This window comes from Pseudophryne corroboree, chromosome 11 (genome assembly GCF_028390025.1).
Source record: "Pseudophryne corroboree isolate aPseCor3 chromosome 11, aPseCor3.hap2, whole genome shotgun sequence".
Taxonomy (NCBI): domain Eukaryota; kingdom Metazoa; phylum Chordata; class Amphibia; order Anura; family Myobatrachidae; genus Pseudophryne; species Pseudophryne corroboree.
The window spans coordinates 204,755,866-204,769,416 of NC_086454.1; the positions used below are offsets into that span (position 1 = coordinate 204,755,866).

General features: G+C 46.6%; 1 protein-coding gene across 4 annotated transcripts in view; it reads left to right on the forward strand.

The window, feature by feature from the left end:
• VRK3 (VRK serine/threonine kinase 3) overlaps positions 1-13,551 on the forward strand; it is a 751,237-nt gene that overhangs the window by 352,645 nt on the left and 385,041 nt on the right. For all 4 annotated transcript variants that reach the window (XM_063945241.1, XM_063945242.1, XM_063945243.1 and 1 more), the window contains one exon: positions 2,023-2,089. In XM_063945241.1, the coding sequence (XP_063801311.1) occupies positions 2,023-2,089 (67 nt within the window). The remainder of the gene's footprint in view (positions 1-2,022; positions 2,090-13,551) is intronic.

The window sequence follows — 13,551 nt, forward strand, 5'->3', positions numbered from 1 at the left end:
CTTAACTCCTCCTTTTGTATGTGTATGTTTCTCTGAAAAGTGCTTTAGCATTTTCCATTTTGTATTGCTATTCAAATTTATTTAAATAGAAGTAATAAGTAAAACTAATGCTTAACATTTCCCTGTTATTATTTTCAATTTCTTTGTTTTGTATGTTTTAATATGTTTAGTCTATCTACATACTGTATATTCAGATGCAATAGGGATACCAAGCATCGAAAAATGTTTTTATCGAAAGATGTAAAATAAATCCTATCAAAGCCTAATCACTTTGGATTGTTAATGTCAGAAGCATGGTTGATCAAGGTTTATAATACATAGCAATGTTTCAGAGTATTGATGTAACAAGCAGGATTCAACTTTTTACATTTTAAAAAACCCAGTTGAAACAAAAAAAACTTTTTTTTTTTTTTAAAGTTTTTTTTTAACCTTTCATTACCCTGTTAATCCGTAAAAAGAGAAACATAGTTTTTGTCACTACTGGGGGAGTCTGTATGGTTAAATAGCAAACTGGATGCCGGCTGTCAATATCCAGACAGCAGCATCCCGCCCACCAGAATGCCAGCAGTGTGGCGAGCATTCAGATTCCCCTTGCAGGTTCGCCACACTGCAGTGCTGTGCAATGATGTTAGCTTGGCCGTGTATAACATATTGACATATTCATTTTGTGTTTGCTGACCTGTAAGACACATTTGACCCAATGCTGAGTTTGACACGTTCCCCAGCAGCCTAACCCTAATCCCCCTCCCTGCAGCCTAACCCCACCACAGCTTTAATTTATCCCCCCCTTTCCCTGCTTCTTACCAAGCAAGAGTCCCTGCACAGCTAAATCAGGATTCCAGTATTCAGGATCCCAGCGCTGGCATTTTTATCCATGTCAGGGTGGCTGCATCGACATTCCGAGCAGTGTAAGGATTTCGGAGTCGGCTTTCCAACTGCTGGGATGACGAACGCAGGTATCCTGAACGGATACCTCCGTACCATGTTTTGCGCCATGCATCTTTATACTTAATCTGGTACTTTATACCAATTCCTTTGCAACAAAAATACTTCTCTGAAGTACCTAGTGTGCTACAAGTAAATTTGTATGCGTCTGAAATGCTAAATTCAGCTAAAAGTATGCAAACATAGGTACCGCTGCACTGGTGGAGCACATCTGTATGCTGAACCAGAAGTAAAGCAAAATGCATCAATCTCTGTAAAAGACACAGCCACTTTACCTAGAATACATAGGTGTGTCTAGCAGTTTGATATGCAGAACTTGTATATCTGTGTACGACCGAGTCTGTGTATGGAGCACAACAGAACTTGGCACGGTAAAAAGCCACCTCTGCTGTGTTATAGCACTTCGTACACACAGATTCAGAGACTCAGGCACAAACACATGTGTTGCATATAAAATAAATCCGCACAGTCTCCTGGTGCATCCTATGTGGATAGCATTGCGACAAGAAACTCAACTGCCGCTAGCAGAGTCTCATGGAACTTTGCGCACCGAGCTGTTTGGCGTGAGTACAGTAGTGATGTATGAGTACATTTCTGTAGTTTGCTGACATCTTTCAAACATTGGGGCAGATGTAGTATTATGCTGCTGTAACACTTCCTGCTCATTACCGAGGAGAAGCAGGAAGGTACATCGATAAGATGTAGTATCATCTTGTCTGCTGCAACGGGGGACTAAAAACTCCCTCCTCCGGCGATGTGCTGATGCTCTGTGTCTATGACCTTGCTCCACTAGGCATGCGTTAGTATCGACACCTGCAGCTATTGAAATCGCAACTGCTGACCGTTCATACATTGGCCTGCACATAAGCATGCTGTCTTTTAGATAGCAGCGCCGACAATGTCACTGGGGACACAGCGCCACATTGATACAATGGGGGGGGGGAAGCGGTACCAGTGCACTTAACCCTGCCCCAGTATCATCATTTCATACATTTACCCCATCATTTCATACATTTACCCCATTCGTTTTATTACAGGTTGTTTTTTTATTTTTTTCTTGTTTATATTTTTCTGTAGGATAGCAAAGATGGAAAGATTTATAATGAGCAAACCTTCTTCCAAAGAGCAGCTAAAAAAATCGCAGGTATGTGGAACTTTCTTCATTTAAATACGTCATGTGTGTTGGAATACAAATTGCTCTCTGCTTTAGCATGTATTGTATTAATCATCATAAGATGTTTCAGTGTGCCTTAATTGCCTGTGTCATTAGCTTGGCTAGGCAGGTAAAGTTGTTTATGGTTTGTCATGTATATACACTTCAGGTGTATTGAGGCATAATCTACAGCTGTTTTTGCTATCAAACAAGTTTCTGAAGGTAAAGTTTCAAGTATCTGGGCTCTGGATGATCCTTTACTGATGAACACTAGGATTGCATGCTCTAAAAAGAGAAAATCTTGGTTATTGAACACCTCCCATCCGCTATTTCTCTTACGTCTTAGAGGATGCTGGCATCCAATTTAGTACCATGGGGTATTGACGGGTCCTTTAGGAGCCACTGGCACTTTAAGAGTTTAATAGTGTGGGCTGGCCCCTCCCTCTATGCCCCTCCTACCAGACTCAGTTTAGAAAATGTGCCCGGAGGAGCCGGTCACAGCTAGGGGAACTCCTAGGAGTTCTTAGTTTTTTATTTTTTAGAGTTAGGTTACAAGGAGGCTGCTGGCAACAGTCTGCCTGCTTCGTGGGACTTAGAGGTGGAGTAGGAACCAACTTCCTGAAGTTAATGGTTTTCTACTCCGCTGACAGGACACTGAGCCCCTGGGGGTGATGACACCTCAAGTCCACGAAGCGTCCGCTCACTCCCGCAGCACGGCCGCCACCCCCTAACAGAGCCAGAAGAAAGAAGAGTGGTGAGTACAGCGCCGGCGTCCCGGTTAGCGGGTCGCCGGCGGGTATGGCGGCACAAGGGTGGGAGCGCAGCACTGACAGGTTGCACGCCAGGAAAGCTCAGCAACACTCTGTGTAGGCGCTGTGAGGGGTGTCCTGAGCCAGCGCGGATCGCCCTACACTGGTCACGCTGCTAACAGGGGCTAATCTCGCTGTTAGCTCCAGGACACCTCAGGCCAGTTTAAACATTTAGTACGGAAAGCTGCGCGCCATGTCTGGGGACGGGGCTTCCTCTCAGAGCGGATCCAGCACCATTTTCTCCCTGCAAGGACGCTGACAGGGAGCGCTGCCCTCCACATAACTCCATTGCCTCACGGTACCAGGGTGTTATAGACAGGTGGGGAGTGTGATATCAATACTAACTACTCTATAAAGGCTAGTTAGTCAGCGCCAGGCTTTTATCATAATAATTGCCTCCTGGGGCGCTGTGTGGCTGGTTCCTTATACTTTGTGTCTCTCTGAATGTACTCTGGGGGAAACGGTGTCTGACATTTTCCTGTGTAAGTGTGTATAGCCCACATTACCATGTTTCCTGTGCTGCAGAGTGTGTATCTTCTCCTGAGGAGTCTATTCCATGTACTCAGGAATGTGATATACTGTCTCTGCCTTCTGAATCCGAACCACCATGGGTGGATTCTTTAAGGGGAATGATATCCCAGATTTCTACTAGGATGTCCCATACTGAAAGGGAGACGCAGGTTTTGAAAAAATCTGTGGAGGGCTTAAAGTATTCAGCCCCTACTTCTATGGTCCCACCTGCATACCCTCAAAAACGTACACTTGCCCAGATAATGCAGGTTGACACTGATACTGGGGACGGTGATGGGGATATGCAGGGGGGAGATGATGGGATGCAATTGATGATTGAAGCAATTAATGATGTGTTTGCATATTTCTGAGAAAGTGCCTGAACAAGACGAAGAAGAATCTTATTTTACAGTAAATAAGAAATTCTCGCTTACTTTCCCTGCTTCTTAGGAGTTAAACTCCTCGTTAAAAAGTTTCTGGGAAAACCCAGACAAAAAATTCCAGATTCCTAAAAGAATTCTCATAGCTTTTCCTTTCCCTGAAGAGGACAGAAAAAAGTAGGAAAACCCACCTATAGGTGACGCTTCTGTATTTAGATTGTCAAAAAAGGTTGTTTTACCTGTCCCCGGTTCAACCACCTTAAGGGAGCCGGCTGACCGCAAGATTGAGACTACGCGCAAATCACTATACATGGCTACAGGCGTGGCATTAAGGCCCACTATTGCTTGTGCGTGGATTTCTAAAGCTATAGTAAAGTCGTCAGGCACATTACTTGAGGATTTATATACTATGGATAGGGGTGACATTGACTTGACGTTTTTACGTCACATACAGGATTCTGCAGATTTCATGGTGGAGGCCATGAAGGACATTTGCCTGCTTAATGCAAGGGCTACTTCCATGGCAGTCTCGGCACGCAGAGGACTCTGGCTATGCCAATGGACTGCTGATGCTGAATCCAAGAAAAGTGTGGAGAACCTACCCTTCACAGGTCAGGACCTGTTTGGGAAAGCTCTGGATGCGTGGATATCCACGGCAACTGCGGGTAAGTCGGCCTTTCTTCCCTCCGCAGCTGCACCGGTTCGGAAGTCTTATCCTACGCCTGCACTGCAGTCCTTTTCGGACCGCTAATTTAAAAATTTTGTGGGGTCCTGTCTCCTTTAAGAGCATTCCCTGTGTGTGTGCGGTGTGTCGGTACGGCTGTGTCGACATGTTTGATGAGGAGGCTTATGTGGAGGCGGAGCAGAGGCCTATAAATGTGATGTCACCCCCTGCGGGGCAGACACCTGAGTGGATGGACTTATGGAAGGAATTACGTGCAAGTGTCGACTCCTTACATAAAAAATTTGACGACATGCCAAATGCGGGACAGCCGGCTTCTCAGCTCGTGCCTGCCCAGACAATTCAAAGGCCATCAGGGGCTCTAAAACGCCCACTACCTCAGATGGCAGACACAGATGTCGACACGGATACTGATACCAGTGTCGACGACGATGAGTCAAATTTAATGTCCACTAGGGCCATTCGTTGCATGATTGAGGCAATGAAAGAGGTATTACACATTTCTGATATAAACCCAGGTACCTCAAAAAAGGGTATTATGTTTGGGGAGAAAAAACTACCAATAGTTTTTCCCCCATCTGAAGAATTAAATGAAGTGTGTGAAGAAGCGTGGGCTTTCCCCGATAAAAAATTGGTGATTTCAAAAAAATTACTAATGGCGTTCCCTTTCTCGCCAGAGGATAGGTCACGTTGGGAAACTCCCCCTAAGGTGGATAAAGCGCTCACACGTTTGTCTAAAAAGGTGGCACTACCGTCTCCGGATACGGCCGCCCTAAAGGAACCTGCTGATAGAAAGCAGAAGGCTATCCTAAAGTCTATATATACACACACTGGTGTTATACTGAGACCAGCTATTGCTTCAGTGTGGATGTGCAGCGCTGCTGCTGCTTGGTCAGATTCCCTGTCGGAAAATATTGACACCCTAGACAGGGACACTATATTGCTAACCGTAGAGCATATAAAAGACTCAGTCTTGTACATGAGAGATGCACAGAGGGAGATCTGCCGGCTGGCATCTAGAATAAGTGCATTGTCCATTTCTGCTAGGAGAGGCTTATGGACTCGGCAGTGGACAGGGGATGCAGATTCTAAAAGGCACATGGAAGTTTTGCCTTATAAGGGTGAGGAGTTATTCAGGGATGGTCTCTCAGACCTTGTTTCCACAGCAACAGCTGGGAAGTCAGCATTTTTGCCCCATGTCCCCTCACAGCCTAAGAAAGCGCCGTATTATCAGGTACAGTCCTTTCGACCCCAGAAAAACAGGCGGGGAGAAGGCGGGTCCTTTCTGTCTAGAGGCAGAGGAAGGGGAAAAAAGCTGCAACACACAGCAGGTTCCCAGGAACAAAAGTCCTCCCCCGCTTCCAAATCCGCCGCATGACGGTGGGGCTCCACAGGCGGAGCCAGGTACGGTGGGGGGCCGCCTCAAAAATTTCAGCGATCAGTGGCTTCGCTCACGGGTGGATCCCTGGATCCTTCAAGTAGTATCTCAGGGGTACAAGCTGGAATTCGAGGCGCCTCCCCCCCCGCCGTTTCCTCAAATCGGCCTTACCGACAACTCCCTCGGGCAGGGAGGCTGTACTAGAGGCAATTCACAAGCTGTATTCCCAGCAGGTTATAGTCAAGGTACCCCTACTTCAACAAGGATGGGGTTACTATTCCACACTGTTTGTGGTACCAAAACCGGACGGTTCGGTGAGACCCATTTTAAATTTGAAATCCTTGAACACATACATAAAAAGATTCAAGTTCAAGATGGAATCGCTCAGGGCGGTTATTGCAAGCCTGGACGAGGGGGATTACATGGTATCCCTGGACATCAAGGATGCTTACCTGCATGTCCCAATTTACCTTCCTCACCAGGAGTACCTCAGATTTGTGGTACAGGTTTTCCATTACCAATTCCAGACACTACTGTTTGGACTGTCCACGGCACCGAGGGTGTTTACCAAGGTAATGGCAGAAATGATGATACTCCTTCGAAAAAAGGGAGTTTTAATTATCCCGTACTTGGACGATCTCCTAATAAAGGCGAGGTCCAGGGAGCAGTTACTGGTCAGAGTAGCACTATCTCGGGAAGTGCTACAACAGCATGGCTGGATTCTAAACATTCCAAAGTCACAACTGGTTCCTTCCACACGCTTACTGTTCCTGGGGATGATTCTGGACACAGAACAGAAAAAAGTGTTTCTCCCGCAGGAGAAAGCCAAGGAGCTGTCATCTCTAGTCAGAGACCTCCTAAAACCAAAACGGGTATCGGTGCATCACTGCACACAAGTCCTGGGAAAAATGGTGGCTTCATACGAAGCAATTCCATTCGGCAGGTTCCATGCAAGGACCTTCCAGTGGGACCTCTTGGACAAGTGGTCAGGATCGCATCTTCAGATGCATCAACTGATAACCCTGTCTCCAAGGACCAGGGTGTCTCTACTGTGGTGGCTGCAGAGTGCTCATCTTCTAGAGGGCCGCAGATTCGGCATACAGGACTGGGTCCTGGTGACCACGGATGCCAGCCTTCGAGGCTGGGGCGCAGTCACACAGGGAAGAAATTTCCAGGGACTTTGGTCAAGTCAGGAGTCGTCCCTACACATAAACATTCTGGAACTGAGGGCCATTTACAATGCCCTAAGTCAGGCAAGGCCCCTGCTTCAAAACCAGCCGGTTCTGATCCAATCAGACAACATCACGGCAGTCGCCCATGTAAACCGACAGGGCGGCACAAGAAGCAGGGTGGCGATTGCAGAAGCCACAAGGATTCTCCGATGGGCGGAAAATCACGTACTAGCACTGTCAGCAGTGTTCATTCCGGGAGTGGACAACTGGGAAGCAGACTTCCTCAGCAGATACGACCTACACCCGGGAGAGTGGGGACTTCATCCAGAAGTCTTCCTACTGTTGGTAAACCGTTGGGAAAGGCCACAGGTGGACATGATGGCGTCCCGCCTCAACAAAAAGCTAAAGAGATATTGCGCCAGGTCAAGGGACCCTCAGGCGATAGCTGTGGACGCTCTAGTGACACCGTGGGTGTACCAGTCGGTTTATGTGTTCCCTCCTCTGCCTCTCATACCAAAGGTACTGAGAATAATAAGAAGGTGAGGAGTAAGAACGATACTCGTGGTTCCGGATTGGCCAAGAAGAGCTTGGTACCCGGAACTTCAAGAAATGTTATCAGAGGACCGATGGCCTCTACCGCTCAGACAGGATCTGCTACAGCAGGGGCCCTGTCTGTTCCAAGACTTACCGCGGCTGCGTTTGACGGCATGGCGGTTGAATTCCGGATCCTAAAGGAAAAGGGCATTCCGGAGGAAGTCATTCCTACGCTGATAAAAGCCAGGAAAGAAGTAACCGCAAACCATTATCACCGCATTTGGCGAAAATATGTTGCGTGGTGTGAGGCCAGGAAGGCCCCTACAGAGGAATTTCAGCTGGGTCGTTTTCTGCACTTCCTACAGTCGGGAGTGACTATGGGCCTAAAATTGGGTTCCATTAAGGTCCAGATTTCGGCTCTGTCGATTTTCTTCCAGAAAGAACTGGCTTCACTGCCTGAAGTTCAGACTTTTGTAAAGGGAGTGCTTCATATTCAGCCCCCTTTTGTGCCTCCTGTGGCACCTTGGGATCTCAATGTGGTGTTGAGTTTCCTAAAATCACATTGGTTTGAACCACTTAAAACTGTGGATCTGAAATATCTCACGTGGAAAGTGGTCATGTTATTGGCCTTGGCTTCGGCCAGGCGTGTGTCAGAATTGGCGGCTTTGTCATGTAAAAGCCCTTATCTGATTTTCCATATGGATAGGGCAGAATTGAGGACTCCTCCCCAGTTTCTCCCTAAGGTGGTATCAGCTTTTCACTTGAACCAACCTATTGTGGTGCCTGCGGCTACTAGGGACTTGGAGGATTCCAAGTTACTGGACGTAGTCAGGGCCTTGAAAATTTATGTTTCCAGGACGGCTGGAGTCAGGAAAACTGACTCGCTTTTTATCCTGTATGCACCCAACAAAATAGGTGCTCCTGCTTCTAAGCAGACTATTGCTCGCTGGATTTGTAGCACAATTCAGCTGGCGCATTCTGCGGCTGGATTGCTGCATCCTAAATCAGTGAAAGCCCATTCCACGAGGAAGGTGGGCTCATCTTGGGCGGCTGCCCGAGGGGTCTCGGCTTTACAACTTTGCCGAGCTGCAACTTGGTCAGGGGCAAACACGTTTGCTAAATTCTACAAATTTGATACCCTGGCTGAGGAGGACCTTGAGTTCTCTCATTCGGTGCTGCAGAGTCATCCGCACTCTCCCGCCCGTTTGGGAGCTTTGGTATAATCCCCATGGTCCTTACGGAGTCCCCAGCATCCACTAGGACGTCAGAGAAAATAAGAATTTACTCACCGGTAATTCTATTTCTCGTAGTCCGTAGTGGATGCTGGGCGCCCATCCCAAGTGCGGATTGTCTGCAATACTTGTATATAGTTATTGCCTAACTAAAGGGTTATTGTTGAGCCATCTGTTGAGAGGCTCAGTTATATTTCATACTGTTAACTGGGTATAATATCACGAGTTATACGGTGTGGCTGGTATGAGTCTTACCCGGGATTCAAAATCCTTCCTTATTGTGTCAGCTCTTCCGGGCACAGTATCCTAACTGAGGTCTGGAGGAGGGGCATAGAGGGAGGAGCCAGTGCACACCAGATAGTACCAAATCTTTCTTATAGAGTGCCCAGTCTCCTGCGGAGCCCGTCTATTCCCCATGGTCCTTACGGAGTCCCCAGCATCCACTACGGACTACGAGAAATAGAATTACCGGATAGTAAATTCTTATTTTTGAACCTGAAAAAACACTTTGCAAGGGAAAAACCCCTGCAAAAAACCAGGAGCGCTGTGCCTATCAGTTATCCCAAATAAAGTTAATATATCACACTATACACTTAATCCTTGAAATTTAAAACATTTTTTTTGTTTTATTTCTATTATAAACATATATATGTAACGAATGCTGCAGCATAAATTAAAAAAATTATTAATAAAATTAATATCACATATTCCATATACAATTCAATTCCCTAAATACTTAATGTTGTTCCTTTCAAATAAGCATTAGTTCATCGAGAATGTCCAATCCCACATATATATATTTCTCAATGGGTTTTGTGGGTTTTATTAGCTTAATTCTCACATATATGGCTGCTTCCAAAATTTGTATGAATTATGTATCTAGAGGCTTGGTCATTGAATTTGACAATAAAGTCCCGAACTACTCAGAGTGCTGAGTTATATGTGTGCACACATTTTTTCTTAAAGAAGAGAAAATATGATAAATATAGAGTTAGTAATTTTCACATATTGTTGAAATCATTTCACCTCCAAGGTATTAAAGTGCTTTATATTGATCATCAGGCTTCCTCTGTTAATAGTATACCTATAATTATAGGTAGAGTGGATTTCTTTCAAGTGTCCTGATGTATTGTCTCAGTGTTCAGGCTCCCTCTGCTGGTATCAGCCCGTATTGCATACACACTGGACGGATCATATCCACAGCACAATACCAGTCAAGCAGGTGATCGTCTCACACACGGTCCCTGGAAACGCGTTTCTCCGCCTTAACACTCCCTCAGCGGCTTCCTCAGTCCCTCAGACATACAGCTTGCACAGGACCACCTCAGCTTGCGCATGCTTGTGCAGGACCACCATCATTTCCGCCATTATCTTGGTGAAAATCCTTGGGGCCGTGGAAAGCCCAAACGGCAACGTCTGAAATTGGTAATGACAATCCTGTACAGCGAATCTCAGGTACTCCTCATGGGAGGGATATATGGGGACATGAAGGTACGCATCCTTTATGTCCAGTGACACCATAAACTCCCCCTCCTCCATACTGGCTATAATCGCCCTGAGCGATTCCATCTTGAATTTGAATCTTTTCATGTACAGGTTTAGGGATTTTAGATTCAAAATAGGTCTTACCGAACCGTCCGGTTTCAGGACCACAAAGAGGGTTAAGTAGTAGCCTCTTCCCTGCTGGTTCAAGGGAACCCTGATAATTACTTGCTGTAGACACAGCGTTTGAATTGCAGCTAACACTACATTCCGTTCTGGTGTAGAAGCTGGTAATGCCGACTTGAAAAATCGGCGCGGGGGCACCTCTTCGAATTCCAGTTTGTAACCCTGGGAAACCATTTCCAACACCCAAGGATTCAGGTCTGAGCTGACCCAGGCCTGGCTGAAAAGTCGAAGACGTGCCCCCACCGGTGCGGACTCCCGCAGGGGAGCCCCAGCGTCATGCTGAGGGTTTTGTAGTAGCGGGGAGGACTTTTGTTCCTGGGCACCGGCCGAAGCGGGTGCTCTTTTCCCTCTAGCCTTACCTCTGGCAAGGATGGAGGACCCCCGACCTCTTCTGGACTTTTGCGACCGAAAGGACTGCATCTGATACGGTGGTATTTTCTTTTGCTGTTGGGGAATAAATGGTAAAAAAATTGATTTGCCTGCGGTAGCTGTGGAAACCAGGTCCATTAGCCCATCCCCAAACAATACGTCTCCCTTATAGGGTAGGACTTCCATATGCTTTTTTGAATCCGCATCACCCGTCCATTGGCGAGTCCATAAGGATCGTCTCGCTGAGATAGACATGGCATTGGCTCTGGAAGCCAGCAATCCAATATCCCTTTGAGCATCTCTCATAAATAAGACTGCGTCTTTAATATGGGCTAGAATTAACAATACAGCATCTCTATCCATGGTATCAAATTCAGCCGTCGGATCATCTGTCCATGCTGAAATTGCGCTACATACCCATGCCGACGCAATTGTCGGTCTTAGCACAGCTCCAGTATGCGAATAAATAGACTTTAAAGTAGTCTCCTGCCTGCGATCCGCAGGATCCTTGAGGGGCGCTGTGTCTGGAGACGGTAGCGCCACTTTCTTGGACAGGCGCGTTAAGGCCTTGTCCACAGTGGGAGGTGATTCCCAACGCACCCTGTCCTGTTTAGGGAAGTGGTATGCCATATAAATTCTTTTGGGGATCTGTGGTTTCTTTTCCGGAGTCTCCCAAGCCTTTTCAAAGAACTCATTTAGTTCATGAGATGTGGGAAAATTTATAATCTGTTTCTTTCCCTTAAACATGTGTACCCTCGTGTCTAAAACAGAGGGTTCATCAGCAATATGCAACACATCCCTTATTGCCACAATCATACACTGAATGCTTTTTGTCACCTTAGGGTGCAATTTTACTACATCATAGTCGACACTGGAATCAGAGTCCGTGTCGGTAGTAGTGTCCACAATTTGTGCTAAGGGACGTTTTTGAGACCCCGACGGGCCCTGTGAGTCGGTCCAATACGAGGATTGACCCCCTGATGCCTCCCCTGATTCAGCCTTATCAAGCCTCTTATGTAAATATGCCACACTTGCATTCAACATATGCCACATGTCCATCCATTCCTGAGTCTGCACAACTGACGGGGACACACCACTCATTTGCTCCACCTCCTCCTTGGAGAAGCCTTCCGCCTCAGACATGTCGACACGCACGTACCGACACCCCACACACACAGGGATAAACCTATAAGGGGACAAGACCCCAACCAGGCCCTTAGGAGAGACAGAGAGAGAGTATGCCAGCACACACCCAGCGCCCAAATAACACTGGAAAAAAATGACCAGATAGCGCTTTTTTATATATACTATCCAAATTCCCACTCACTGCGTTACCAATGTGCCCCCCTCCTCTTTTTCCAGCCTGTGAAGTGTTCAGCAGGGGAGAGACCGGGGAGCCAGCGTTCTCATGCAGCTTCTGTGGAGAAAATGGCGCTGGTTAGTGCTGAGGATCAAGCTCCGCCACCCCAACGGCGGGCTTCGGTCCCAGTGCAATTGTAATAAAATGGTGAAGGATCTGTGATTTACTGCCTCCGCAGCCTAATCATACTCTATTGTGCCCAAAATTGAGGATTATTGCTGCCCAGGGCGCCCCCCCCTGCACCCATCAGTGCTGCCTCTGTGTGTTGTGTCTGGGAGCAATGGCGCGCAGCGTACCGCTGTGCGCCTTACCTCACGAAGATCTGAAGTCTTCTGCCGCCTGAGATGTCTTCTATCTTCTCATACTCAGCCGGCTTCTATCTTCCGGCATCTGTGAGGAGGACGGCGGCGCGGCTCCGGGACGAACCCCAGGGTGAGACCTGTGTTCCGACTCCCTCTGGAGCTAATGGTGTCCAGTAGCCTAAGAAGCAGAGCCTATCATTTAAGTAGGTCTGCTTCTCTCCCCTCAGTCCCACGATGCAGGGAGCCTGTTGCCAACAGGACTCTCTGAAAATAAAAAACCTAACAAAACTATTTTTCTACAGAAAACTCAGGAGAGCTCTCTGCAGTGTACCCTTTCTCCTCTGGGCACAGAATCTAACTGAGGTCTGGAGGAGGGGCATAGAGGGAGGAGCCAGTGCACACCCATAGGAAAAGTTATTTTTAGGTGCCCATGTCTCCTGCGGAGCCCGTCTATACCCCGTGGTCCTTACGGAGTCCCCAGCATCCTCTAGGACGTAAGAGAAAAAAGAAAAGGATTCCACCATTGTACGACTTGTGCTGGTTGTAGAAACCAGCCAACTTCGACAAAACCTATAATAACCTTCAAATCCAACATAACAAAAGAAGAATTTGAAATTAAAGACCAAGTAACCTGCCATACAGAAGGGGTCATCTACATCTTGGAATGCCCATGCGGAAAACAGTACGTAGGGCAAACCAAACGAAAACTGAGAACAAGGATAGCAGAACATTTATACAATATAAGAAGAGGTTTGAAAACACACAGCGTGTCAGTCCATTTCCTTACAAAACACAACCAAGACCCCGCTGGGTTAAAATTTATTGGGATTCAAAACGTTCAAGCCCATTGGAGAGGAGAAGATATTGTGAAAACATTAAAGAAAAAAGAAACTGAATGGATATACAAAACAAAGACCTTAGAACCACACGGTCTAAATATCGACATAGAGCTGAACGTCTTCCTGTAATAATATTTACTCACACGATCTAATTTCATCATATTACATATATTTTTATTTATTTTCCATTATCTCTCATTTCATTTTTTATTATTATT